Below are 26128 nucleotides of genomic sequence, written 5' to 3' on the forward strand. Positions count from 1 at the left end.
AATGAAAATTTCCTTCTCAATCAGAGAAACAAAATATGCGCAGGATGTTAGATAGCATAAGGGAGAATGCAGTGCAGGTCAGCGAAGTGGGGTGACTATCACTGCCTGTGCTGCACATACTCAGAGGGGTTCCGTGAATAGACCCCACTCCATAGCCACAAGAGCAAAGCCCCCTCCACAGCATGAGAAGCTGTGGGAGTTGAGGGGGCAATGCCAAAAGCAAATGTAGGGCTCTATGACCCCAAATTATTAAGAATTTCAAGAGGATTTCATCAGAATACTATGCTAAGCATGGGGCCCTCTGAGCACTGCACAGGGTGAACCTCGAAAGGCTAACCCTGTGCAGAAAGGTACTTTACTTTCATGTACTGACTTGTATGAGTAGAGTACTGAGTTATTTAATCAAATACTCATCTATGTGTTGCCATGAAGGGGTCTTGCAGATGTGGCAAACCTCTATAATCAGTTGACTTTTAAGTAAAGAAATTACTCCCAGTATTATGAGTGGGCCTCATGCAAGCAACTGAAAGGTCTTAACAAAAATGGAAGGTTCTAGAAGAAGAAAAAGCGATTTGGCCTCAAGACCATACACTAACTCAAATTTCCTTTCTTTGGTGCTGCTGTACCGATTAAAGCCTGGTGAAATCACTTGCGCCTATGGCTATAGCTAAATTTCTGCATGTAGATGTATATACCAGTTATTTTTCCTGGAGGGCTTTGACGGACACATAAGGAAGGGAATGTGTTGGTGAAGTTAGTAAAAGAAAAGCACAGCAGGCTAAACCCTGAGGCTCTATCAAGTCCAAATCCCCTGCTGTGCTACAGACAGGGAAACAGAGACTCAGAGGTGAGGGAGTCTGCCCAGCGTCACACAGTAAGCTAGGAAAGGTGGAGTCTTCAGACTTTCCAAGCAAGGCATGCCCTCCACCCCATAGTTTAGATAGATGATATTTTATTTTTAAATTCTGTGAATCTTACTTTCTATTGCCTTCCATATTGTGTTTTACATTTTTAAGTAATGTTTTGTTTTCCAAACCTTTAAACGACATTTCTGCTGCCAGACGCAGTGCTGTGCCTGCTCTGGAGTCTCCTGACACCCCACATCTGTCCCAGTAAGGGACATAGCATGGTGGATTCATCTGAAACTCCAATCTGGAACAAGAAGCAGCTGAATGTCTTAGAAATACACTGCAAATCTGGATGTCCTTTGGGGTTTAGCCTTTTAATGAACATAATTTATCCTTTCTTTGACCTGGGGTCTTTTCTGATGCCTGAAGGTCATCTTTGCAGAATTCTCCTTACAGAGTCCCTTTGACACCAAGTGGCGCCACCTGAGCCTGTAAGGTGGGCTCCCGAGGTCGCTGCTGGTCTGCCCACTTTCTTTTGCCTTCTCTGCTTTTGTTAAGTCACCTCTGGCCAGGATCCTCCTGCCCTTGGCTGAGACTAGGGTGTCTTGGGCCAGCTCTGCCCCCTGGTGACAAACATGCTGATCTCAGGAAATGTCTGGGTGCTGAGGCTGGGCGCCATCCTCCAAGCCTGACTTATTCTAGCGGGCAGGAAATGCCAGCAGCCTCCAAGAACGTGAGAAAGGGTGAACGGCTGACCACAGTGCCACCCTGACCAGCACAGGACTAAACTGTAACACAGAATTGGGGGTGTGGGGCCACAAGCGGCTCTTGGAGCTAGATTTGGGCTGAGAGACCTCCAGCCAAAAGGAAATGAGCAAATCTCACTGACTGTGAGCAGCTTCTCCCCTACAGGTAGCCATGGTGTCCCCGTATTACTCAGGTGCACAGTGAGACAGAGGGGCCAGGTAAGCACCGAGGCTATGACTTGAGACCTTCAGATTTTAGGTAAGGTTTTGTGACCCTGAGGTCACAAAGGGCAGGGGAGCTGCCTGGGCCAGGGTTCAGTTCCCACCATGCGCAAGCACACAGCTCAGCAGAAGGAATCCTGCTCTGGTCACTCCATAGTGGCCCCTGTCAGCCCCTGGACAAGGGTTCAAGGTGCCCCTGGCTCTGACCTAAATCAGCCAGTCCCAGGCAGTAAAGGGGCTGGAGCATGGGCAGAAGGAAGAAACCCGCGGGAGGCCCCAGGGGTCTGTGAGAAGAGTTCTCCATGACACAGTTGGTTTCATACTGAGGCGGAATGTCCCCAAGTCCTGGCAGGCAGGTGTCACCCTGAGGTCTCTGGGTGCTAAAATAAAACCAAAGGCAGGCGCTAGGTGAAGAATGGAGGTGGAAGCCTGAGGAATTGCTGAGCACCCCAATTCCGAGGGGCAGGAGTGGGACCCATGAACTAAACCAAGCAGCGTCTGCTTCTGCGCAGGACAGGGCCTTTTGGACGTCAGGAGAGGCCCTGACATTTCCAAAAATTTCAAAACAGAGTTGCAGAAAGTTTCACTGGTTTTCAGTTTCCGACACTTTACACACACAGGCTGCCTTTGCACCCAGAGTGAGGCGCCATTGTGCTGGGTTTGAGCCAGTTGCAGCATCCCGTTCTGAAACCGGTCCCTCGTGTCCTCCAGGGATGTGGCTGGTGACAGGACGCAGGTGTGGGTTTGGAAAGTGGTGTACCTTTGTTAGTGGCTGTGCATCACCACGATGGCTGTACCTCTGTGACATCATTGACAAAGGTGCCAATTTCCTTCTGAATGTGAGGCTGGAGTAAGTGGCCTGCCTGTCACCCTGTCCTCATAGGTGCCTTAGGGTGGGTGCTGGCACGCACCTGACTGGGCACCCCGAGGGCCTGGGGCAGGGAGCAGAGGCTGTGAGGGAATGTCTGGCACAGCTGAAGGTCACAGTCTTTGTTCCCCAGGTGCTGGTGGTCACAGGCGCGAGAGCAGGCAGGTCATCGCTCGCGCTCTGGGATGCTTCGCAGCCTGACTGAGTCCCACAGCTCTGCGGTGAAACAGAGCTGGCCAGAGGCCACTGCTGGCCCTTCACTGAGTGACCACAGGAGTGGGGACAGGGACACAGGCAGCTCTACACACATACTCTGGCGCTGTGAGGCAGAGGACTTGGATCAGAGATTAACCAGACTGGCCTGTGAGCAGAGCCAGGCAGCAAACAGTGTTCATGATTAACGGCGGACAAGTGCTCCACATCCGAGGTCCAGCTTTCCCTGCTCTCACACTGGGGGATTTGCGAATCACCCACTCTGTTTCTGACTGTGTCACCTCTTGAGCTATTTTATACATGCTGGCTTTGCCAAGCTCTTCTGTTGCAACTGGAAAATACCTGGCAATGTGTAGGACCCTGATATGGAAAGTCCCAGGCAGCTAAATGGCAGCAGCAAGCCCCCCTCGGCTCCCAAATCAGGCTTGCGTTCACGCACTCGCTGCAAATCAACAGTCCCTGTCACTCACAGTGGCTTCCTGGGTCTCTCTGTATTTCCAGTCAACAGGACAGTCCATTTTCTTCTGAAGTTCAACCTCATTTCCCAAGCAAAGCCCTTCCCCCGCCCCCGAGAGCCGGGCCCCTCTGTCACGCAATACTGCCACGTGAGCGGTGCTCTGCACACGAGGGAAGCTCCCAGCATTCACCCTTCCCCTGCTGCCCACTACTTCGCAGTGAGGGACAGGCGATTCTGAGGTCCCTATACCAGCCCCATGGATCCAGAGGAACTGGGGTGGAATGTCCCCACATCCTGGCCTCGGATGCAGGCTACTGCTCTGCAGTGTGGGAAATGCCTTGAGGGTAATTGCTGGAACCTAATAGGATTACACACCGGCCCAGGGCCAGGCCCTTTGGATGGCCGCAGTTGATGGATGTGCAGTGCTGTGCACCATACACTTTCCAGGTCATTTCACCTCAGCATTGTCAGAGATTGCACCTGATTACAGTATTCTGGCAGACAGTCAAGTGTCAACATAGGGGTTCACCGCAGGGCTGGTCCACCCTTTTTCCAGATCCCTCTCCTCCCAGATTGTCAAGCACTGCTTATCCTTTGTTCCGAGAATCCCAGCAGCCAGAAGCCTAGGACTAATTCCACCGCCCCCACCTAGAATTAGCCACGTCTCACCCCAATGCCCTGGCCAGCTCATGTTCTGCCATCTTCTACTGCCTCAGGCTGGAACTTCTATCGGGGATGGATGGTCACACACAGGCCCTCGAAACGCAGGCACTGTGCAAAGGGGGAGCAAAGGTGAAAAGGCGGGGTCCCAGGGAAACTCAGAGTTTTATGCTAGGACTCTGCCTTTTGGGGAGCCAGAGTATGAGAGTTTAAAATGGGTGCACTATAAGATATCCCTGGCAGTGGCTGCTAAGCACAGCAATCTCATAATCAAAAAGGATCTTGAGATCATTCTGATGAATGAAATAAATCAGAATCAGGTTAAATTTTGCATGGCTTCTCTAATATGAAAGACACCAAGTATAAATAATTTATAAAATAATGGGATTGGTGGGGGGGTTAAAACTGACCAAGATTCAACACGTACCAATTCCTCAAGATGAATGTGATCATTACGCATTACAAATACACACTGTTACAGTTGATATGTTGTGTCAACTTGAGGAGTCTAGAGGTTTGGCTAAGTGACTCAGCAGTTCTATACCCTGCGGTGTAGAGGACATACCCTTACCGCTCTGGGATGTTATTCATTGTGTCAGTGTGAGATGTTTAGAAGGTTAACTGTGTGACTCAGCAGAGAGCCAGTGTGCTTACTTTGTATTCATCCTGAGCCTGTGCAAGAGGAGGGCACGGAGATCATGTGAGTGCTGCATGCCCCCTGGGTGGGGGTAGCCTGCTTACAATATAAGGGGGGAAGAGACTCGCTCCCCTCCCTCCCTTTTTGCTCTTGCTGCTTTTGCTGTCTTGCGCCACCTTGAAGTGTTGCCCCTGTGCCCTGCCACCTTGCCTTGGAGCCAGCTGGTTGTAGACTGAAACTTCCACAAACTGTAATCTAAATAAACCTTCCCTTCCTTAATTTTGGGCATCAGGTATTTTGTCTCAGCAATGAGAGAAAAATAACTAAGACCTATACTAATATAAATAAAATTTAAATGTCAATCATGTTGCGTGACATTAATATTTACAATTACATTCACTTAAATCCCTTCTGACCTCATAACCCTAATTATTACACTCCATTAAGTGAATTGCAATGACTTTACTCTTCTGCGCCTGGTTAACAATCCTAAATACTAAATCCGGGCATGATCTGGGTCTTCCAGGTTTGATTCCCATGTGGTTGAGGTGTTACCATATCTAGAAAGAAACCAGAGTCAATGAACTACAAATACAGATGTTCTAAACCAGGAATGGACAAATGGACTTTGCTACAAACCTGGGATGTATCCAAGGTTTTTTTCCATCTACATTTTATTTGATGGTCAGCGGTCTCTATTTAGAGAACATTAATAAATGACAAGTTTATGTGGGTGGGCAGATGTTTGTATCATGGTTAACTGAGGCCACCTGCTGGCAATATCAGGTACTGCAGTTCTGCTATGTTGGTGTTGACCCAAAAACCCATCATCACCCAGAACCACCCGGATAAAAAAATAAATACCTGTGGTCCAGGCAAAGAGAGGAAGACGGTATGGAGAGACAGCGGAGAGAGGAATCACAGCTAGGAAAGTGCCCGGGGATCCCAAACTCTTACAAATGAAAACTGCCGCATTTGGTCTTTTGGAGACTACAATTTTCCTAAGGATAGTATCCATTATATATCAGCATATCTAGGATGTCGCATTATTACCTCCTTTTTTGCCCTCATTGTCACTGTACTCCTCCAAGAGACTGTCCTCACCCAGTCCAGGCATTTCAAGAGTTTTAGAATTGAATGGAAGAGATTGATACTCAGGAATTTGCGGTATTGGCTTGTAGGAACATACCTCTCTTCCTAAATGCAAGAAATTCTCGAGCTGGGTCTCCTCTGTCAGCAGAGAGATCCCTTTTATTTTGCACTCTGTGACGATCCCCGTAACACCTTGGCCACTAAGCTTTTGTTTCTGTTTCTGTGCTGTTGTTTCCCTTCCATACCAAAATGAAGGCGGGCAGGAAGTAAAAAAACAGCAGGACTACAGGAACTGGAGCGCTCAGCTCAAGGCAGCTTTATTGGGTTAGTTGCATGCGGAAGCAGATCTTCCCACAGGCAGCAAACACGGGCATTAGTGTGAGAATCCAGAGGGAGGAGAGGCCAGGTGGGGCGGGGGCCTAGTCACATGGAGACATGCAGAGCTCTCTCTGGGGGGCTGTGGCTCATCTTGGGGGAGCCGCTCCGACACCCCCATATGTACAAAGCAACGCTCACATCTCACTCCTCTCTGAAAAACAAAGGGTGGGGGAGAAGGTGATCAATATTCACCAAGAAGCAGCCAGCGCCCAGATTTTGATCTGCTAAGGAAGCCTGCTTCCCAAAGAAAAAGCAAATTCGCGTGGTTTCCTGGCTCCCCCTTGGGTTCCGGGCACAGAAGCAGGCCTTCTGCCCGTGCTATGTCCTCTGTCCCTTGTCTAAGCCTCAGGGGCTGCTGGGCACTTGCGGGGGGTTGCTGCAGAACAAGCTGCCCACTTACCGCTTCTTCCTGCGGTATTCCTGCAGCGCTTTTTCAGCCACGGTGTCCATAAATTTAGGGTTGTCCCTGGAGACCTCTTCTGGGATGACCACCGTGATGGGGTCGGAGTCAAAGAGCTTCACTACCACCTCGGTGACTCGAGACGGGGAACCTGAGTCAGAAGTGTGGGTTGTCACCTAGACGGAAAGGGGAAGAGAAGCAATGCAGTGTCACAGCCTCAAGGGCGCAGTCAGTGGCAACGTCCTACAGCATGCAGTCGCCCGGCGCCTTCGGGAGAATGTGAACAGCTGACTCCCGGCTCATGACTAATAGAGACACCTGTGCGACTCGGGGGATGGAAATGCCCTGAATCAGACACCTGTTTGAAGGGACACATCCTATCCTCAAGTGACCAGCGCAGGGGCACCCAGGAAATGAAAGTGAATCAAGAAAGAAAGGCGCTTAGCAATACTAGGAGACACTGTTCTCCTGGCAGAGAATGATGTACCCCCAATCCATGAGCCATTCTTTGTGGCCCAGGGCAGTGAGGTAGATGAAAAAGGAGTCCAGGCTGGATAGCCAGGCAGTTTCAGTGACCCAGGGCACCCCTCGAAGTTCTCAGCGTTCGTGAACTGTGGCATTCCTCTAACTTCCTTATCTGAGAAATGGGCTCGTGGCATTTTTACCTCCATAGATGGTTGGTCCATCTCAGGGAAAGTCTCTGTATACAGTCTTGCATACAGTCTCTGTATTTCCTGCCTGTCAGTGCCCAATCAAGAGCACAAGTGCCCCTCTGTAATACCTGCATCCCCTATCACCCTGGGAGCCTCCCATCACTTCCAGGCTGCATCTTGGACCCCTTTTGTCCCTGTGTGGCCGGGATACACAGCCCTCACCGTGGAGACGTGGAGGTAGGCCTGGTCTTCGCCCTGGGTGAGGTTAGCCAGGCGGGACACCCAGCTAAACTGGTCGTTCAGCTGCTCCAGCAGGGATGAGGTGCTGAGCATCTTGCGCTGGTAGGACTGGAGCAGCTCGTTGTACTTCTGGGTCAACAACTCGGCAACCTGGAGGGAGTCGTTCAGCTCCTGCCGCAGCTGTGCCTGGGCTGGGTTGTTGGTGGAACAGTCTGCCCAGAGATGGAAAAGAACAAAAGGTAGAAATAAATGTCCAGGGATAAAAACACAAATGGAAACCAGCCCACACAGCCAGGCGCTGCTAAGTGTAGGGCCACTGAGTCTGTTTATGATCCCTGACAAAACGTAAGACTCCCCAGAGCATGAATCAAGATGCTGCTGATTTCACCAAGAGTCTTGCTGTGGAGGAGGATGTCAGCTGAACTACACAGCGTGCTGAGCGTATGACTGAGTCACCAGTAGGTCCCAGACCTTGTGCCTCCTTGGGGACTGGTCACCAACAGAGTTGGCCACGCTTTGAAACACATGGGTCTCAAGGGTTCTACATCCTCAGACCTGAGCTGTCCTGCCACCTCATTCCTCTGGAGAGGGGGGTGTGCTCAGCGCTGGGGCCCACTGCTCTGCTATCTGGTGCACAGTGCCGTGAAAGTCTCTCCTCCCTAATAGTCAGATCTGTTCCTGTTTTGCCAATAATAGAATTGAGACACAGAAATCAGGGCCATGATTGAACTCCAGTCTTTAACTCCTAAACCTGGGCTCTTCCTACTCTGGGTCGTCTGTGGTTCTAGAACCTTCTCCAGCATTGTCTTCTGAGCATTATTTAGGTGACTCTGGTCCCAACAGCCCAAGCAGCAGAAGAGCTGGACAGGACTTGAGCCACAGAGTATCGCAGCCTGGGGCCGGAGTCCTTGCCTGCCTCCTGCCTTTCCACAGCGGGCCACCAAGCTCAGAGGACAGCAGGGAAGACAGAATTCATTCCTTCTGATCCTTGGGTCCCCACTGCAGGTTGTCAGATTCATAAGACACAGAAAGCACCTATTTTTTTTCAAAGTTACTGTTTTCCTCACCATGAGTTATTTCAAAAAGTATCCAGTGAGGAGGAGGCCAAGGAGAGAAAACAAAGAGACTGAGAAAAAGCAGCTGCTTTTGCTGCACCACTAAGAGAAACAGATCCCAGGTCTGATTCCCGGTGCTCCAAGAAGAACTCAACAACTGCATTCATCTGCTACCACTGTTAAAAGCCAGGCCACCTCAAGAGGAACTGCCCTAAGAGGCCCCATGGGCCATGCCCTGGATGCAAAGGAGACCACTGGAGATTGGTCTGCCCTCTGAGGTGGAGGCCCCAGAGCTCAGACCCATGCTACCAGTTAGTCCAACAGGAATGAGAAGGCTTGGAGCATGGTCTGCCTTCTCCCTCTGGCCAGACCGTCATCTCCATCAAGGAGTCCTGGGTAATCATGACTATGGAGGAACAAGAAAACAGCCTGCTGCTAGTCACAGGTGCAAGTCTCTCGGTCCTTCTTTTCAATCCTGGCCTTCCTTCCAGCCATCATACCTCAGTGAAAGGAGTCACTGGTGAGGAGGTAATATGCTATTTTTCACAACCCTTAGGCTGTAACTACTTATTAGATCCTTCATGCATATCTCTGTCTTCCTGAGAAACCACTTTGAAGATACCACCACATATTACAGCAGCCATTGATATTTTCCTACTAATCTGTCCATAACTGTGTTAAGTTTGTAATGTTCCTATCCTATTTCATAATGTATGTTTATTATTATGTGTTTCCTACAACAATCATTGAGAATAGTTAATGATTTTTCAATAGGTCACTCATGTATAGCTCTATTTATTTTCTTTAGAAGCCACTTTGAAGATACCAAAGTATAGCACAACAACTCTTGATAATCTCCTACCTCTTTTGTCTGTAACTCACTATTATTTGTCTATTTGTTTTCCTGAGAAACTATTTTGTAGATAATAATACGTAAAACGATAACCATTGATAATTTCCTACCATTTTGTCTGTAATTTGCTAAGTCCCCCCTATTATTATGTTATCCTTCTTTTATTCTTTAAAATAAAAAAAAAAAAAATTAAAAAAAAAGTATCCAGAAGAGGTTAAGGTACCCCAAACCTCAACAAATTGAGAAAGATCTTTGCCCACTTCAGCGGGTGATTGCAGTCCTCCATATTAAATAATTAAATGTTATGTAGGGCAAGAAATAGAATTAGTGACAAGAAGCCAGGTTAAGAAGAAATATGTGATGAGTAACCTCGACTCTCTCCCCAGGAAATAATTAAAAATCAGACTACTCCTTGAAGGCTGAGAGACTCAGTCTAGAACCGGGGACATCTGGCAAGTCCTGAAGACAGTTTTGGTTGTCACACAGGGGAGGGGGCTGCTTCAGGCATCTAGTGATCAGAGGCCAGGGGCACTACTGACACCCTAATGAATGCAGAGGATAGCTCCCCACAGCAAGGAGGGACCCTATGCAAAATGCGGACAGACTGAAGTCGAGAAGTCCAAAGCTGGAGCATGCTCATAGGGTCGCAAGCACTTAAGTGTAAGATGTAGTGCGTAGTGTGTCTTAGCTTCCTCAAGGTAGACCAGAAGGCCGCTGCTGAGCTGAGCTGTAGTTAGTAACCACTCACCTTGGTGTGATCAGTCTGACCTGAGCCTAGGTTTCTATACAACTTCTCTTCTGGCCCTGAGCTAGCTTTCTTGTGAGGAAGTACTATGCCATTTATGCCATTTTGTGATATTTTTATAAGAAAAGTCCACAGGTTTCGTTATGTGCTCACATACTCATCTACAATGTCTTCACGCCCCAGCTTCTGATAGCACTCGTATTTACTGTGCACTGGCTCCTAAAGTCACAGGAGTGAGGCTAGGAATATTTAAAAAGACTCCAAAGGCCTGGCCAGGCAAACCCACATGTGTTAAGTAAGAGCAAAGCCACCGATCAATAAATTAGCTACAAGGGGAGACAGTGACTTCTCCTCAGCAGGAACTACTCTAATGACTCTTATAGCTATGGTGTCAAAGTAGGCAGAATTGAATGAATAACCAGATATGATCAAGCATAGGAGAACAGTTGAAAGGAAATGCTTCTTTGCTTAGGGGACCAACCCAGCAAAGAGAGTCATGCTAGGATCCCAAGGACCACAGCCAGTAACTCGTGCAGACGAAAGGAACTGAATGTGCTGCTCAGCCCAACACCCAGCCTACGTAGATAAGTTGCTTAGCCCTCTACAGCTGGACTTCCTCTTCTGCATGATGGAGGCCAGAACTGTACTCAACTCACAAGGAAATGAGTACACACTTATAAAGAGCTTAGGATAGTCCCTGGCACAGGGCAAGTGTTTGTTAAACAAAATACACACTGTTTAAAATTTCACAATCTGCGGTGGAAGATGAGCACTGCACTATCTTTGGCATTCAGGGACAGAAAAGCTGGAGAAGTCAAAGTGGGGGGTGTTTTTCAAAAGCCTCGCATTGCACATGGGGACTGCCTGAGCCCCAGGGGCCAGCCACCATGGTGGGTGCTTGGCTTGTGTCTCCCTGGCCTCGGGGGAACCTGCATCTTCGCCAGTTCTCCAGAGAAGGACAACAGTTATACAGAGCAGTGCAGAAGCTCAGGGCCAGACTCTGAATAAAGGCAGCCCCAGTGAGGTACGGGGGAGCCAGGGACAGGGGCGATCACAGGGCAACTTGCACCTGGGTCCCAACTCACCCACAGACAAGATCTCCTTGCACTTCTCGCACTGGTCCTTCATCCGCAGGCAGCCGGTGGAGTTGTGGCGAATCTCCTTGCACACAGTGCGGTTATCAGCACCTTCTGGAGAGACACGGGGAGAAAGAAACAGGCTGAGGCCTGTGGCAGCCGGGAGGTGGCCTGCTGGCCTCCACGGACCCTTCCACACTGCCAAACAGTTCTGTGGCCAGAGCAGGTGGACACTTGCTTCTTCCTCGCAAGTATGAGCCATGGCTGGGGGCAGCCTGGGGATATCCTGCAGCCCCTCAGCCAGGTCCAGCTCCCCTCCATTTCGAGAGACCTCTCCTGCCCTCGCTCCCTGGCAGTGTACGCTGTGCCACCATAACCCATCTCGCTCTGCACGCTCCCAGGCTCAGGCTCTCCCCCTGGGGACTCACAGACAGGGCGGCGGGAGTGCATTCTCCTTGCAGCCTCTGCTAACACTGGGCTCCATCCCTCACAGAGCTGCAGGAGAGGCACGCCCTGTGCTGGGCCCTCCTGGATTTCCAGTGCCTTCCAAGCAAACTCTGGTGCCCATCAACTCGTACCATACACCCCAGCAAAGTGTGGCTGAAGGAATAGACTCTTTAAAGTACTGTTTCTGTGTGGCCACAACCTCCTTATCCTTTCAGAGCACATTCACTGAGCGTACATCTTGAGCCAGGCCCTAAGGTCCCAGCCATGAGGACATGGGCCGTGGTATAAGGCACTGCCAGGAAGCACACACATGGCTCCCACACCAAGGCCCCAAGCTCCCAGAGGAAAGGGACCCTGATCCTACAAGGAAAGCAGTCAGTGTCACCCAGAAGTTGCTTAATTGCTGGGTGGAAGGAACACACCCGAGCCCTGCAGTACTGGCTGGAGTGGATTAGATTTCCCTTTGTCAACCATGAAACCTCAGATGCATTCCTTTATCTGCCTGTCTTAGTCTCTTAGTCTTATTTAAACAGGAATAAGACCACCCTCATGGGAGTACCTAGAGGCCGAGAGCTGACACCCCAAGTCTCAGCCTAGTCTAGCGCCTAAGGGATTGCTTCTCACCCCTCCTTGGGAAAAAAGAGTCCCCTTTCTAACCTCTCATGAAGTCCATGTCGAGGGGCTGGAAGGCCGGCCTGTGGAACTGGGGATCCATGGCCTGCTGGGCCTGGTGTATCATGTCAAAGAAGGGCTGGAACATGTCGTGGAAGCCCAGGGGCCCATATGGGGAGAGGGGCAGGATGCTGCGGACCAGGCGGGACTTGGGGTAGAGGAAGTGTGACCGCCTGTGGGGAAAGCTGAAGGGGGAGAAGAAGTGAGTGTCCTGGGGCTCGTGGGTGAAGAATCTGTCCTGGAAGAGCGTGTCCATGATGCCAGACACCCGGTTGAAGCTGTCTTGCATGGCGTCCAGGACGTGGCTCTGCTGCCGGTCACTTTCCAAGAGGGAGTCAATGCGGTCACCATTCATCCAGAAGTAGAAGGGAGAGCTCTGGTTCAGGAACTCCTCGAGCTGGGATGCAGGTGTGAAAGTCAGTGAGGAGGCAGTCATGAGGAACACACTCCCTGGAGCCCACCTCCCGCGCAGTGTGGTTGTGCAGCAAGTGTCCAAAGGCTCTGCTGGAACGGGGCCCAGGCTCCCAACTGTGATGCCAGTGTCTCCTATCTACCCTCACAAAGGATAGGGTTTAGAGACACCTTCGAGGTCACAAGACTCAAAAGTCCCCTCACTGAGGATACCCACTTTTGCTCAGTTGCTCAGCCTTAAGAGCGAAGTTCAGACACTCAACCAAGTGGGGCCCATGGGTGAAACCAGAATCATTATTAAGGAACTGACATTTCTTCATTGTCCTCCCTAAGTGGGTGCAGGACCCTGCCATGCCAGCCAGCTGTTTGTTATGATTTATCCAGATAATCGCTTCCGGACAGAGTCTTCTTAGAAATGGCAAACACACAACACAAGTACTTGGGATAACTGCTCTCATGGCAGACATCACCAGTCAATCATAGCACTGGGGGTGAAGCAAGCAGCCAGCCAGTACTAATCAATTGCTTCTGGCATGTGGAATGGAGTGTATAGTATTTCACTGGGTTCCCCTCACTCTGCACTCAGCCTAGGCCACACGCAAACCCTTTTTCACCTGGCGGCCAACCAGGCCTGAGCCACTTCTGCAGACACGTGCGTAGAACTTCATGCAGGTCTGCTTCAGGCAGGGCTTGCACTCTTCCCAGAGGGCCATCATAGTCTCATTGCACACTTCCGGGAATGCCTTCAGCTTTATCTCAGAATCCTTGGTCTCCTCTAGGGCATCCTGTGGGGAGATACAAGGCCAGGTGAACCACACAGCCTGTGGGCCTCACCATCCCCAGTGCACCCAGGGTCCAGGCCTGGTGCACGCACAGGCCTTCCTACGGTCTGGCCCCCATGTGCTCCTCCCCAGGCCGGATCCAGCCCATGTCCTCCAAGCCCTCTGCCATGCTCCCTGCCACACCCATCCAGCAAGGTCCAGCTGCTCCCCAGCCTCTCTCAGCCTCTAGAACTCCTACAGACATCGCTCACTGGATTCCACTTGGATCTCATTTTCTATTCTCCGCCACTCCTGTTTAAAAATGAGGGGTGATGGGGTGCACATATGAAAATGATCAAAGTGTTTCAGGTGCATGGATAAATCGGCCGAAATGCAGCCCATTAACCGGTCATATCCAATTTAAAAAGAGTGGAAAAAAATACGGCAAGGGAAGTGGAAAGGTAATTACCAGAGGCTTCAGGGAGGAGGAAAGGGGGAGTTGTTTAATGGGTAGACTTTCAGATCTACAAGATGAAAGAGATCTGCTTCACAACAGCACAGATATATATTTAACACTGCTGAGTTGACTGTTCAGAAGTGGTTAGGATGGTAAAGTGTAGGTATAAAGTATTCCTTTTTTTTTAACCACAATTAAGAAATGTAAGTAAATGTGGAGAAATAAAATTTCTTTTCCAAAGCAGAGAGTCTCCTTGAATCTCACATTTCAATTGCGTGCAAGGGGAATCAGCAGTCTATCAAAACCAAACTTGAATCAACCATCAAACCTTACTAACGTACCCATATCATTTGGCCCAGTAATTCTGTAAGAGCTTATCCCAAGGGGTTATCCCAAAATAAAGAAAAAAAGCTTCATGCCTAAACACACTGTACTACAGTATTTATTTGTGCAAAAAAGAAAAAACAAATTAATAAATAATTTAAATATATATAAACACCTCCTCACATATGTCAGAATCAACTCAAAAGTAGAAGAAAGTTAAATTGTGGAATGGTAGCTCTCTTTATCAGAAATTTCAGCTATCCACAGTCGACCACAGACCAAATATATTACTATAGCACAATGAGAAATTAAGACATGCTGAGAAACCACATTCACATAACTTGTCATAGTACAGTTATAATTTTTCTATTGTATTACTATTATTACTTTATTATTTATTATTATATTATATTTTATTATTAATTATTGTTAATATCTTATTGTGCCTAATTAATAAATCAAACCTTATCATATACATTATATATATTCCTCTCTCTCTCTCTCTCTCTCTTTCTCTATATATATATATATATATATATATATAAAGAAATACCAATATCTAGAGGGTTTGATACTACCTGTGGTTTCAGACATACCCTGGGATCTTGGACCATCTCCCCCATGAATAAGAGGGGCTATTTATGTACAACAGGAAGATAATAGATGTTTATAGTAAGTTTAAAATACTACAGTAAGCATTTTCATATTAAAAATCCATACTTTTGCCAGGCATGATGGAAAACACTTTTAATCCCAGCACTTGGGAGACTGAGGCAGGAGAATCACTGCAAGTTTGAGGGGAACTTGGGCTACCTAGTGAGTTCAAGGCCAGCCTGAACTACATAGCAAGACCCTATCTCAGAAAAACTCCAAAATTTGTAATTTTAAATATGGCCACTGTCAAAAAAGTATAGGAAAACAATAGCAAGAAATAGATCAGATGTCCCTATTTGCACTTTCAGTTTCTCACATCAGAGAAACAATGTGAAATTTACACATGTGTTTGATTTATTTAACTTAAGAATATGCATCCATTTACTTCAAGGTGCATCCATTTACCTAGAAATGTCTTGAACTTATCCTGCTTTATGGCTGAGTAGTACTCCATTGTATAAAAAAACCAAATCTTCTTTATGCATTCATTCACTGATGGGCATTTGGGCTATTTCCAAGATTTAGCTATTACAAACTGCCACTATAAACATGGGTGTACATATATCACTGTGGAATGATGTTTTTAATTCTTTTAGGAAGATACCCAGAAGGGGAATAGCTGGGTCAAATAGGACCTCTAGTTTTAGTTTTTGAGGACTCTCCACACTGATTTCCACACTGGTTGCACCACTCCCACCAACAGTGCAAAATGGTTCCTTTTTCCCCACAGCCTCTCCAGCATTTGTTATTGGTGGATTTCTTGATGATAGCCATTCTTTCTGTACTGAGATGGAATCTCAGTGTTGTTTTAATTTGCATCTCTCTGACAACCAATGATGTTGAATGCTTTTTCACATATTTACTTGCTGTTTGTAGTTCTTTATCTGAGAAGTGTCTGTTCATTTCAGATGGCCATTTTTAGATTGGGTCTTTAAATCTGGGGGGGGTCTGATTTTTTTTCAATTCTTTGTGTGTTCTAGATATTAGTCCTTTGTCTGAGTAACAACAGGCAAAGATTTTTTTCCCACTCTGTGGGTTGTCTCTTCACTCTGTTGGTGTTTTCTTTTGCTCTGCAAAAGCTTTTTAATAAAATGAGATCCCAATTATTGATTGTTTGTAATATTTCCCATGATCGGGCTTTTGTTCATAAAGTCTTTGCCTACACCAGCATCAAGAGTTCTACCTATTCTCTCTTCCAGCAGATTTAGTGTTTCTATTTTAAAATCTAGATCTTCGATCCGTTTTGACCAAAATGTGTAACAGATACTACGAAATAGGGAAAATATGCTCAAATGAGAAGGAGAACTAGGGGAGAGCAAAGGGGAAAGGAAGGAAGAGAAAAAAAAACAAGGAAAGAAGGAAAAAAATGAAAACAAAGCTTTGTAAATAAGGAGAGGAGGGGCTGAAGGGAGGAGAGAGGAATGAGAAAAAATGATTAAGACATATTATGTACAGGTACAAATTCCCTATGATGAATGTGATCATTATGTATATCAAAAATGTACCAATAAATTAGAGACTTTCAAAAAAAATAAATGACTGGTGTGTTCCACAAAAAAAGAAAGAAATAGATCAGATGTAAACAGCGATCCCCCACCCTAGCAACTCCCTCCCCAGGGGCTGACTTGGAGCCATACTTGGTCCAGCTTTAGAAAAATCTATTGAAATGAATCTGGGCATCTGGCCCCTGGCCAGGCTTGTAACAAAACCAGATCCCTGTTCTCATCCCCTGAGGCTTTCAAAAGCAAATAAACTTTCCTCTTTCTTCCCCCGCAGCCCCAGCACCAGCTGACACCGCCCTGGGAGGACTGCGGCTCACCATGGCAACCCAGCAGGGGACCGCTTCAGGGCCCTTCGCTTCCAGCCGGCAAGGTCAGGGCGAGGGCCCTGCTCGCGGTCACCCTTACCTCTTTCTTCTTCTTCGCCTCCTCTAGGGTGCTCAGCAGGGACTTGCGCTCTTCATTTGTTTTTTCTATTAGGTTCTTTATCTCCTTGACCCCCTTGACAGCATTTTGGATCTCCTTATTGATGTACTTACTCCCCTGGGTGGACATTTCTGCAAAACAGGAAGAAATGACTTTGGGGGGAAGAACTGGAGCCAGGTAAGTGGTCAGAAAGCCTGTCAAAGCTGGGGACCCCCGCCCCACCCCCAGGCTGGCAGCTGTATCACCCCTGCCTTGCGGGACTCAGGTTCCCATCTCAGGCCTGCTGGTACCTCCACCTCCTGCTCAGGGGCACACACTGTGGGAGTGGCACACCGCAGAGGACGGACAGCAGCGCTGTGCCCGGTGCAGCCAGGTCACCCTGGAAACCAGCTGCGCCCCCATCAGGCAATTTTCAAGGACCAAAAAAGAAGTGTAAACCTCCAAGCATCAAAAGATAAAACATTATTATTTTAGACCCAAATATTTCTGGAACTCAGTTTGACCCATCTTTGTACTTCTTTGTTCTAATGGACAGTGCCAGGGGTAGGGGAGAAGAGGACTGAATGACCCCAGGAGACTGTAACTGAGACATAGCACCAAGTGACAAAGGTACTTGGTCACTGAGCCGGGCTGGTCCCGTGAGCACCGAACACTTCACATGTGTTCTGGGGAAGGGGAGCGGAGGAGGGAGGTGTTGGGCAAGGTCTTGTTCACAGAGCGTCCAAGTCTTGTACAATAAACCTTGTTTCAGCAGCACTGTAATTTTTGCTGATTTACTGTACAGCACAGTGCTGCAGCTTTATGTTGTTATACATTACAGTATTGCACGTAAGAGTTGTGCAAATAAAAGCAAAGGCATCCAGTTGGAGTTTCCTTTGACCATTTCTTTGTTCTGAATATTGGAATGGATATATTACCTGTGCTCATTTAATGACCAATCCGCTTAACAACCTAGTGGCCTACAAGGAACACTAGGTCATTATACCAGGAATGTCTGTAGTGTGCTTATCACAAACATAAAAGGTAACCGGGTGAGGGGAGGAGTATGCTACCTAGCTGGAGGGCGCCAACCGTCCTCCGGTGTCTATGTGTATCAGAGCATCAGGCTGCGTACCATAATAGATCATTTGTCTTTGCGGGTGATAGCTCAATAAAGCTGGGGTGTGGGAGATGCAGTTATGCAACCAAGATAATAGGGATCTACAGCTGGGAGGGGCAGGACCAAGTCTGAGTGTCAAATCTGGGTGTCTAAAACCCACAAAACTGGACAACTAGGAGCAGGAAACGAGACAGAAAAAGGCCAGGTTTCAGGAAAAGCCTTGGGAAGATGTGGCCTCCGGCAGCGCTGAGAACACATGTCAAACCCTGGGCCCATGCTGATCCATTCGTCCCCTATCCTCCCTGGGGGTACAGAATGAGGAACCTGGCTTTTGGGTGGACAGGCCAGAACACCTGGGTAAGAGCTGGGGCCATCACAAAGAGGAGAAAGACGAAGCTCAAAGGCTCAAAGACACAACACCTCTGGAGGAGGCACGGGAGCCGGGCCGGGGAACAGGGGGGGAACAGGGGGGGAACAGCCAAAGGACAGCAGCAGTCAGAAGGGCCTGGAACATGCAGGCCACTGCCTAAAAGGCCCCTGGGTGCAGAGAGTCTGAGCCAGGGAGCTGGGGCAGGGGCCCAAGGGCAAGCACAGCTCCCAGGCCCTTCAGAGGGAGCTGAGCAGGGGCAGCAGCCAGGCCTGGGGCTGACCATGCTGCCTGAGGTCTACTGACCTTGGAGCTGTCGGAGACTAAGGGCTACTGACCTTGGAGCTCACTGTCGGAGACTAAGGGCTACTGACCTTGGAGCTCACTGTCGGAGACTAAGGGCTCCCCCAGAACCCCTCCATCCTCCCAGGCCAGCAGCAGGGCCACACACAGCAGCAGGGTCTTCATGGCACCGCCCTGTCCAACTCTGGAATCTGAAGGGCTCTGTATAGAGAGAAAGGAGACTGTCAGGGCGACAGTTAAGTTTGCCTGTCCCTATCCTGCCACAGTTTCTGGGGGCCTGAAGGCATCAGCTGCAAGTTCATCCTGGAAAAACTTGAGAAAAACCAGACCTGCCACTGATAACTTCAAAGAACCAAGGGAGGGACCACAGGACAGCAGTGACACGCAGGGGAAACGGGAACCCTGGGGTCAGCAGGGCTGGGCTCCAACCCAAGGAGCAGGCTCCCAAGAAGTCCCTTGGGAGGACGAGCCCCTTGGCTCTGCCAGGTCCCTTTCACACGGCCCGCTCTCTCTAAGCCTGTGTGCTCTGCCAAGGTGCCCCTGCCACCACCAGGCTGGCTGCCCTGAGCCAGGGGACATGGGCCACAGCCCGGGCCTTACACAATGGACCCTTTCCCAGAAGCTGAAATTGTTGCATAAAACAGAAGCCCCTCCCCTCCCACACCCCCTACTGTATTCAAAACTGCTCATCTGAGCTCACTCACTTCCCATAGCGGTAGGAGCAGTGAGATGGCTCCCCATTCCTGAAATGGGTCACATCTGAGAACTGCTATCAGCCCAGCAGGCCCATCTGGATACACCAGTAGATCATTAATAAAGAAGGCTCTGCTGAGAGGTAATTAGATGCACAGAGCAAAGGCAGCGTGGGAGAAGAGCGGGCTGGCACCTGCCCCAGTGGTAGGTAGGTGGCTGGGCTGGTGGATTTCAGGTCTACCAGAAGGCTCCATGGCTGGGGCCCTGGCCAGCTGCTCACTGAGGCCTGCAGTGCCTTCAGCAAAGACAGAGCCTTTGTTACGCCAGAGGTATAATGCCAGCCAAAAACACCTCTCCAAAGAGGACCCGAGAGCTTCTGGGAAATCTGTCGCAGGTCCTCAGAAATAGGTTGGGACCAGCAGACAGGGAGTCAGGCTCTGAAGCCAAAGGAGACAGGGTCTGGAGAGGAACAGTCAGCATCGGATCTGCCACCAGGAGCCAGGGAGTGAAGAGCCAAGAAAGGACAAGCACCCAGCTCTCCCAACTCTCAACCTAGTACTCCTTCCTTGGCATGCAGTCCTTGAAATCTCCGAGCCTCAGATTCTTTGGCTGTAACATGGATCTAACACAGACCTCAGAATACCTTGTTATAAGGGTCTTACATGCTCACAGTAAATTCTGACTACTTCAAAATCTGAGGACCGAGCCGGAGGAGTGGGAACATCTAATTGCCACATCTGGAGGGGGGCAGAGTCCCCTCTCATTGTTAGTACAGTGATCTACATTTTAAAGCTCCTGTGAATTCCCAGGGGTCTTGGACAGTGCTGACAAGCTTGCAGGCAGAGAGGATGCTCCCGGCAGCACATGCATCTCTGTGTGGCCGGTGCCCTCCCTCTGCAGACTCCCTTCCCCGCATCTCAGCTGCCAACTGCCCTGAGGGCCGAGAGCCCCACCAAGGCCTCTCACCTCCCTTCCCCAAGCTCTTTCCTTGTGCTACGTAGCCATCTACTTCCTGTGTATTTCTACACAGTCAGACCCGTTACAGCCTGTCTTCCAATGCTCTTTAAAAGCATCCTTTTATGAATGTACTACATTCTGCTCACGGAAGGACTAGTTTATCTTCACCTTTCTCACAAGGCTGGGCATTCACATGGCACTCTCAGAAGCATCTTTTTATACTATTTGTACTGATTCTGAAATTCCTACCCTCTCTCTTTTAAAAAAAATAAAATCATCATATGCTTTTAAAAAAATTAGTAGGTCCAGAAATTTTGGAAGGTCAAGAGGCTTCCGTTCTCGCCCCAGTTCTGGTATTAGTTTGATGCTGGAGTGAGTAAGCTCTATTCCTCTCCAGGCCTCAGGTTAGATGGCTAAGGCCTGGGGGAGCGTGTGTGACTTCTCGTTAGAGCACCTGAGTGCATTCGAGAGCGCAGTAAGCTGGATTGGGGTGGCTGCCGTGTATACTTCAATCCACAGCATCGTATTTATAACGCGCTCTCCAGAGAAATAGGAGAAACCGCCTGACCCATGAACGCAGCCACCAGCCCCTGCTGGGATCAGCACCCTCGCACGGAGAGCTGCAGGGGGCGCCTCTGTCAGCCGCGCCCCAGCTCACGCCCCTGAGCCTGCTCTGGCCACGCGCCTGAGGCTCCGGGTCTCGATTTGCCCGTTTTTTGCAAAAGGAAGATCTGAACGCCCTGCGGATTGACTGCTGTAAAATTGTGGTCGGAGGTAATGCGCACGGGGACTCCTGCGTCTTGGCCTGCGTGCAGTCCTCTGCAGTTCGGTCCCGGCTCTGCTGCCGGGTGACACAGCTCTGGCCACCTCCCATCCCGGGCTCCCCGAGGGCTCCATGGAGCTGTCACCTCTCCCCACCTGGCGGGGGACCCTTAGGGCCCGCTGAGGCCCTGCGCAGGGGTTGGGAAGATGGGGACAGCTCACCGGTCCGCGGCTCCTGCTCCCGTGCGCTCCTCCTGGCGACGCAGGGTGTTGAGCTCGCTGAGGCCCTGTATTTATAGCGCTTGGCTCTCGTACACCCCCTTTGGGGCTGGCTGCAAACCTGCATGACTCACGCCCAAAGAATGCCACGAAAAGCACCGGGAGCTTTCTGGAAGCGGGGAGGAGGGTGCAGTGCAGCACCCGGCGGGGGGCACCGGGGGGCGCATCCGCACCGCGAATGGCCTTCCCTTTGGGTGGGGGGGACCCTTTGGTTCGGCTGGTTCTGCTCAGGGTTCGCCAGGGGATCAGAGCTGGGGACCGAGCTCCAGGAAAGGAGAGCCTGTGGGGTGCCTCTCCTCATAGGGTTGGGGGCGTGTCGCTCTATCCTGGCTGTTTCCCATTACCCAAAACAATCTCACAGTCCCCAGCCCTACTGAACATGAATCTTTCACATTAAACATGCTCCACTTCTCTCGTCCCATTTAAATAGTAAAGTGTCAGGCATAATGCGGGTGAGTTGGCAAGGGGCGTCCAGCTGGGGTGAGAAGTATGAAAATGCGCAGCCTCCCTAAGCAGTCAAGCTGAGGTGAAGGTCCGGGGTGGCCTCACTGGGCTGGGAAGACACAGAAAAGCATGTTTAGGGGACCAGAAAGCCTCTCCTCGATCCATGATCCATGATCCATGCAGCTTAAGCAATTACTATCACTCTCCGCTTGAGACCTAACCAAGCAGGGTGGCTGCAGGGGCATGGGGTCCACGCCACCCACCCGTGGTTAAAGCACAGCTGTCTCAGACGGGAACTTCTCAGTGGTCTGCAGTCACGGGCCTAGAGTGTTCGTTTCACACTGGGTCCTTAAGTAGCTCATCCATTCAGTTGTCCTCAACTACCAGCAGGAACATCTGTCACAGGCAGTCAGCCCTGGTAGAGATGTGACAGTTCGTAAGCCCCTGAGGTGCACCTGCTTCTCTAGGAAGCAGCTGAGCTGTCCACTCTGGGCCCCAGGACAGCTGGGCACTGGCAGACAGGGGAGATGGGTGGAGGTGGATGCGCAGATACAGGCAGCCTGGTTTGCCAGGGCAGACTTTGAAAAACTTGTAAGAGCAAAGGGCTCAGAGAGAGGTGTGTGGTCAGGGCCTGAGTTTTTCTCTTGTCTACTGAGGCACAGCCTGCAGACCTAGTTTCTGATTGCCTGCGGTGCAGGGGCCATTAGGACCCTCTTTCTTTTTGGGAGAGACAGCTGGAGAAAACTTCCAGGCCCATAAAGATGTGGGGAACCCCTAGGCTGGTGTGTGGACAGCTGACTACAGCCCCAATAACCTTGAACTAATCTCCTTGACCTTGGGCCTCAGTTTCTCCCATTTGGACAAGGAGGAATCTGGCATGTATCCATTCTAAGGCTTCCTTCTGTCTGACCTGACACAGTGCCAAGCACACGAAGATAATTGGCTCAGGAAAAAAAAAAAAAAATGCACCAAGAACTTGGAGCAAGATTTCTCCCCGGGAAGAGGCCTTGCTTTGTTTTCTTTTTTTTAAAAAAAATGGAATTATCAGTAACAGTTACGTTTTCTTTGGAAACTGCCTCCTCTTTAGCATATCAATGCCTGGGGTCAGAAGAATTGTTTTTGAGATCGCTCCTTGTAACTTTTCTGTTCCGTAGCTCCCCTAGTATCTGGCACTGGAGGTATACATCTGTGATAGATTTTTTAAAAGTTAGATTTTGAAGGTCAGGCAGGGAGATCTGCCTTAGTCAGCTGGTGGGGGGGGGGAGCGGGAGAGGGAGTAGAAGAAAGTAGCGTGATTCACAGCCATGACCGGGTCCACTGGGAATGATTACTTGATTACTCCAAACGAGGTTCAGAAGATTGAAGGGGAAAAAAGCACAAGAGTCAACTGGTTCGGCCTTCACACACCATGCCATCCTACACCCACTCCAACCCTCCCCCCAGGTGGTCATCCTGCTTTGTTTGAATGCCACCAATAACTGAGAGCTCACTACCTCCCCTGCAGCCAATTCCCTAGGAAAGCTGTTGACAGAGTCAGGAGGCCCAGTTCTGTCTTCTGGACCACACGGAGAAAATCCAACCGATCTCTTCCCTGATACCTTCTGATATTTCAAGGCAGCTTAGCATGCTTCCTTAGGGATCTCAGAAGGGTAGCTCCTCACCTCGGCAACAGCTGCAGACCCCTTCCCAGCCCTTTGGCATTCTGGACCTTGCCATTCTGGAAACACTGGAGCCCAGCACTGGACCTGCCAATGCCAGGGGCAACCTGACCACATGAAACAGAAAAAGACCACCATCCTACCACCATCCTGGCCTAAGCACTCCAAATGAGCTATAATCTACATGCTGAGTCACTGACTGAGTCATACAGAACTCATCACCATTTTGGCAGGTGCTGCTGGTTAGTCACTTCTTTCCCATTGTGGACTTCTACAGCTGGATTTGGGCTTTTAGCTGGGTTTCTTTTTGTGAGTATCATGGGGGAGGGTCTTGAGGGTCAGAGGAGCAAGTAAAGAGCCTTACACTTATCTGTGTATCTCCTAATGCCTTGCCCACTGTCTCAGGCTACCCACTCGCCTTTGGGCCTGATTTATGGTGCAGTGCGCTAGTTATGCACCCTATATCAATACCATGACCCAGCTCAGCACCACCAGCATGCAGCTCACCCAGCACAAATATACCTGGAGCAAACTAGAAACGGACAAGGGCAGCGTCCTCCTCTGGCCTCCATTAAGAATCACTATTTAGGATGTAATTACTTAACGTGTGCATTCAGTCAGCTACAGGCCCATGGTAAAACTGCAGATAATAAAATCATATAGCCAGCCCCAAGACGATGCAAAGATATCCAGAGCTCTTATTGGACCTCCTTAAATTTCATCACTTCCCACTTACGATCTTTCGGGGAAAAGTTTGAGGCTAGTGAATCTTGCATTGCTTATCGTGTGCCTACAAGAAGACAAATATTACTTAAATTAACTTCCCCATTACTCCTACTAAAGACTAACTGTGTAGCCTCTGGTTTTCTTCAAAGATGTACAACTCCATCCTTCAGCTCCAACTGTTAGATTGATGAACCTTAAAAGAAAAACTGTCTCCCAGATCTGCCTCAAATCAAACACACTTTTCCACAACAGCTAGAATCTAGCTGATTATGATTGCCCGTGAATCAGTGGTTCTCCATGAAATTACACAATGGCTATGCAATGGAATTACCTGGGGAGCACTAGAAATTACCCATGCCTGAGTCTCATCTCCAGAGGTAATAACTAAATTAACCTGAAGCCAGCATCAAGATTTTTTTAAGACTCCAAGTAAAAGCAGAGGAAGTTAAGGAGCATAGCTTTCAGATTTACATACTCCTCTTTTAGGCTTTATCCCATCTGATCATCACCAACTTCTGTGTCTTCCTTAGAGGATATGGTGTAGTTCCAATTTTACAGAAGAAATGGGACAAGGGGAGTCAAAGGAATCCTAGCAGTCTTTTCCTTACCCTGAGCTGAAGTCAGCCTCCTTACAACTTCTTTGTATTTTCTCTTATTTCTCAGGCAACATAGGATATGATGTCCTGTCTCCTAAGACAGCCCTTTAAATGTTCGAAAATCAAAATTGTATTTCTTCTCAAATGCATTTCCTCATGTAGCTTCTTTGACTCATTTTCATAGAGTGAAGTTGTCACATACCTCACTCTCTTCATCTTTACCCCAAAGATGCTCCTTTTTGTCACTGTCTCTCTTATGTGACTTTCAGATCAAACACATGACACCAGCTCTGGCGGGCCAGGTGCAAAGGCAGCAGACTTGTGATTCCGGCTTGTGATTTGACGTGGACCCCCTGCATCACCAATGCATTCTGTGCTTGCTTTTGTATAATGTAATAAGCCACTGTGCTGGTCAGATTAGGGCAGGCTGAGGGGCTGGGAGCACACAACAGCACAGAGCGCACTGGCCCAAAGAGTCAGGGAAAAGGGCTAAAAGGTAGTGAATAATGGATTTCCTTACTTTATCTGTAAATTGTCAACTATTTTACTTTATCTGTATATTGTCAACTCCTCTCTAAATCTCATGCATCTAAAGTAATGAGTGTCTATTTATATACATACATTTATATTTAGAATATGTGTGTACCTATATTTATGAACAAATATATACATAAAAACATTTTGCTTTTTTATCTTCTTTTAAAAAATAAATATTAAATCATATGATCCATGTCATGCTGCAACTTACTCTTTTCCACTTAGTAAGATATTATGGCCCTCTATGCAAGTCAAAACAATACACAGGAAGACCTCACACCATGCTTTTCAGTAGCTACATGACGTCACACAGTAAGGCTAAATATGCTTTGTGCAACCAGCCCCCTCACCCAGTTTTGTCCTAAGCATTGCTGCAGTAAATAGCCTTCTGCCTGCTTCCTATCTTTCTGGAGACTTCATTGATGCATACAAGGTAAATCAAGTGGCTGGATAAGACAGAAAACATATTCTGAACATTCACAGATCTTGGTTTTTCCTAAAGCTTGCCGCGGCTCCCATGTCTCTGAGAATGTCCACTCCCGCACTATCATCACGCTGGACTTGAATCTGTGCCAATTTGAAGGGTGGACAATGACATTTTGCTATCCTGACCCTTTCCTGTGTCCACTGTTTCCAACTACTTGTTTTAACTAAATTTCCTTTTCTGTGACTTGCTTCTTTGTGTTCTGTACTCATTTTATCTAGTGATTTTTTTTGCTTTCAGTTTTTCAAGCTCTTTAAGTAAACAGAGGAAGCAACTTTTGTGTATTGTAAATTTTTTTCCTAACAAATTGTCACTTATTTGTCTTTTGGCTTTCATTATGGATGTTTTTGCAAATTTTTATGCAAGTAAAATTTGTATCTTTTTGTTTATATTTTCCAGATTTTGTGCCATGCTTAAGAATGCCTTCCT

General features: G+C 48.7%; 1 protein-coding gene across 2 annotated transcripts; it reads right to left on the minus strand.

Annotated features, from left to right (window-relative positions):
- Positions 1-6027: 6027 nt before the first annotated feature.
- On the minus strand, positions 6028-21306 carry Clu (clusterin). 2 transcript variants are annotated; one of them, XM_005373750.2, is made up of 9 exons: positions 21198-21306; positions 18635-18764; positions 16777-16925; positions 13288-13458; positions 12248-12659; positions 11153-11257; positions 7397-7626; positions 6522-6697; positions 6028-6272 (listed from the first exon to the last, which is right to left on the minus strand). In XM_005373750.2, exons 2-9 carry the CDS (start codon positions 18726-18728, stop codon positions 6263-6265), a joined length of 1347 nt encoding a protein of 448 aa, XP_005373807.1. In that variant the 5' UTR covers positions 18729-18764; positions 21198-21306; the 3' UTR covers positions 6028-6262. The 2 variants fall into 2 exon arrangements, with proteins under 2 accessions (XP_005373807.1, XP_013369738.1); XM_013514284.1 differs by lacking the exon at positions 21198-21306 and having other exon boundaries at positions 18599-18695.
- Positions 21307-26128: the final 4822 nt, after the last annotated feature.

Source organism: Chinchilla lanigera, unplaced genomic scaffold, assembly GCF_000276665.1.
Source record: "Chinchilla lanigera isolate Chin_1 unplaced genomic scaffold, ChiLan1.0 scaffold00002, whole genome shotgun sequence".
Classification (NCBI taxonomy): domain Eukaryota; kingdom Metazoa; phylum Chordata; class Mammalia; order Rodentia; family Chinchillidae; genus Chinchilla; species Chinchilla lanigera.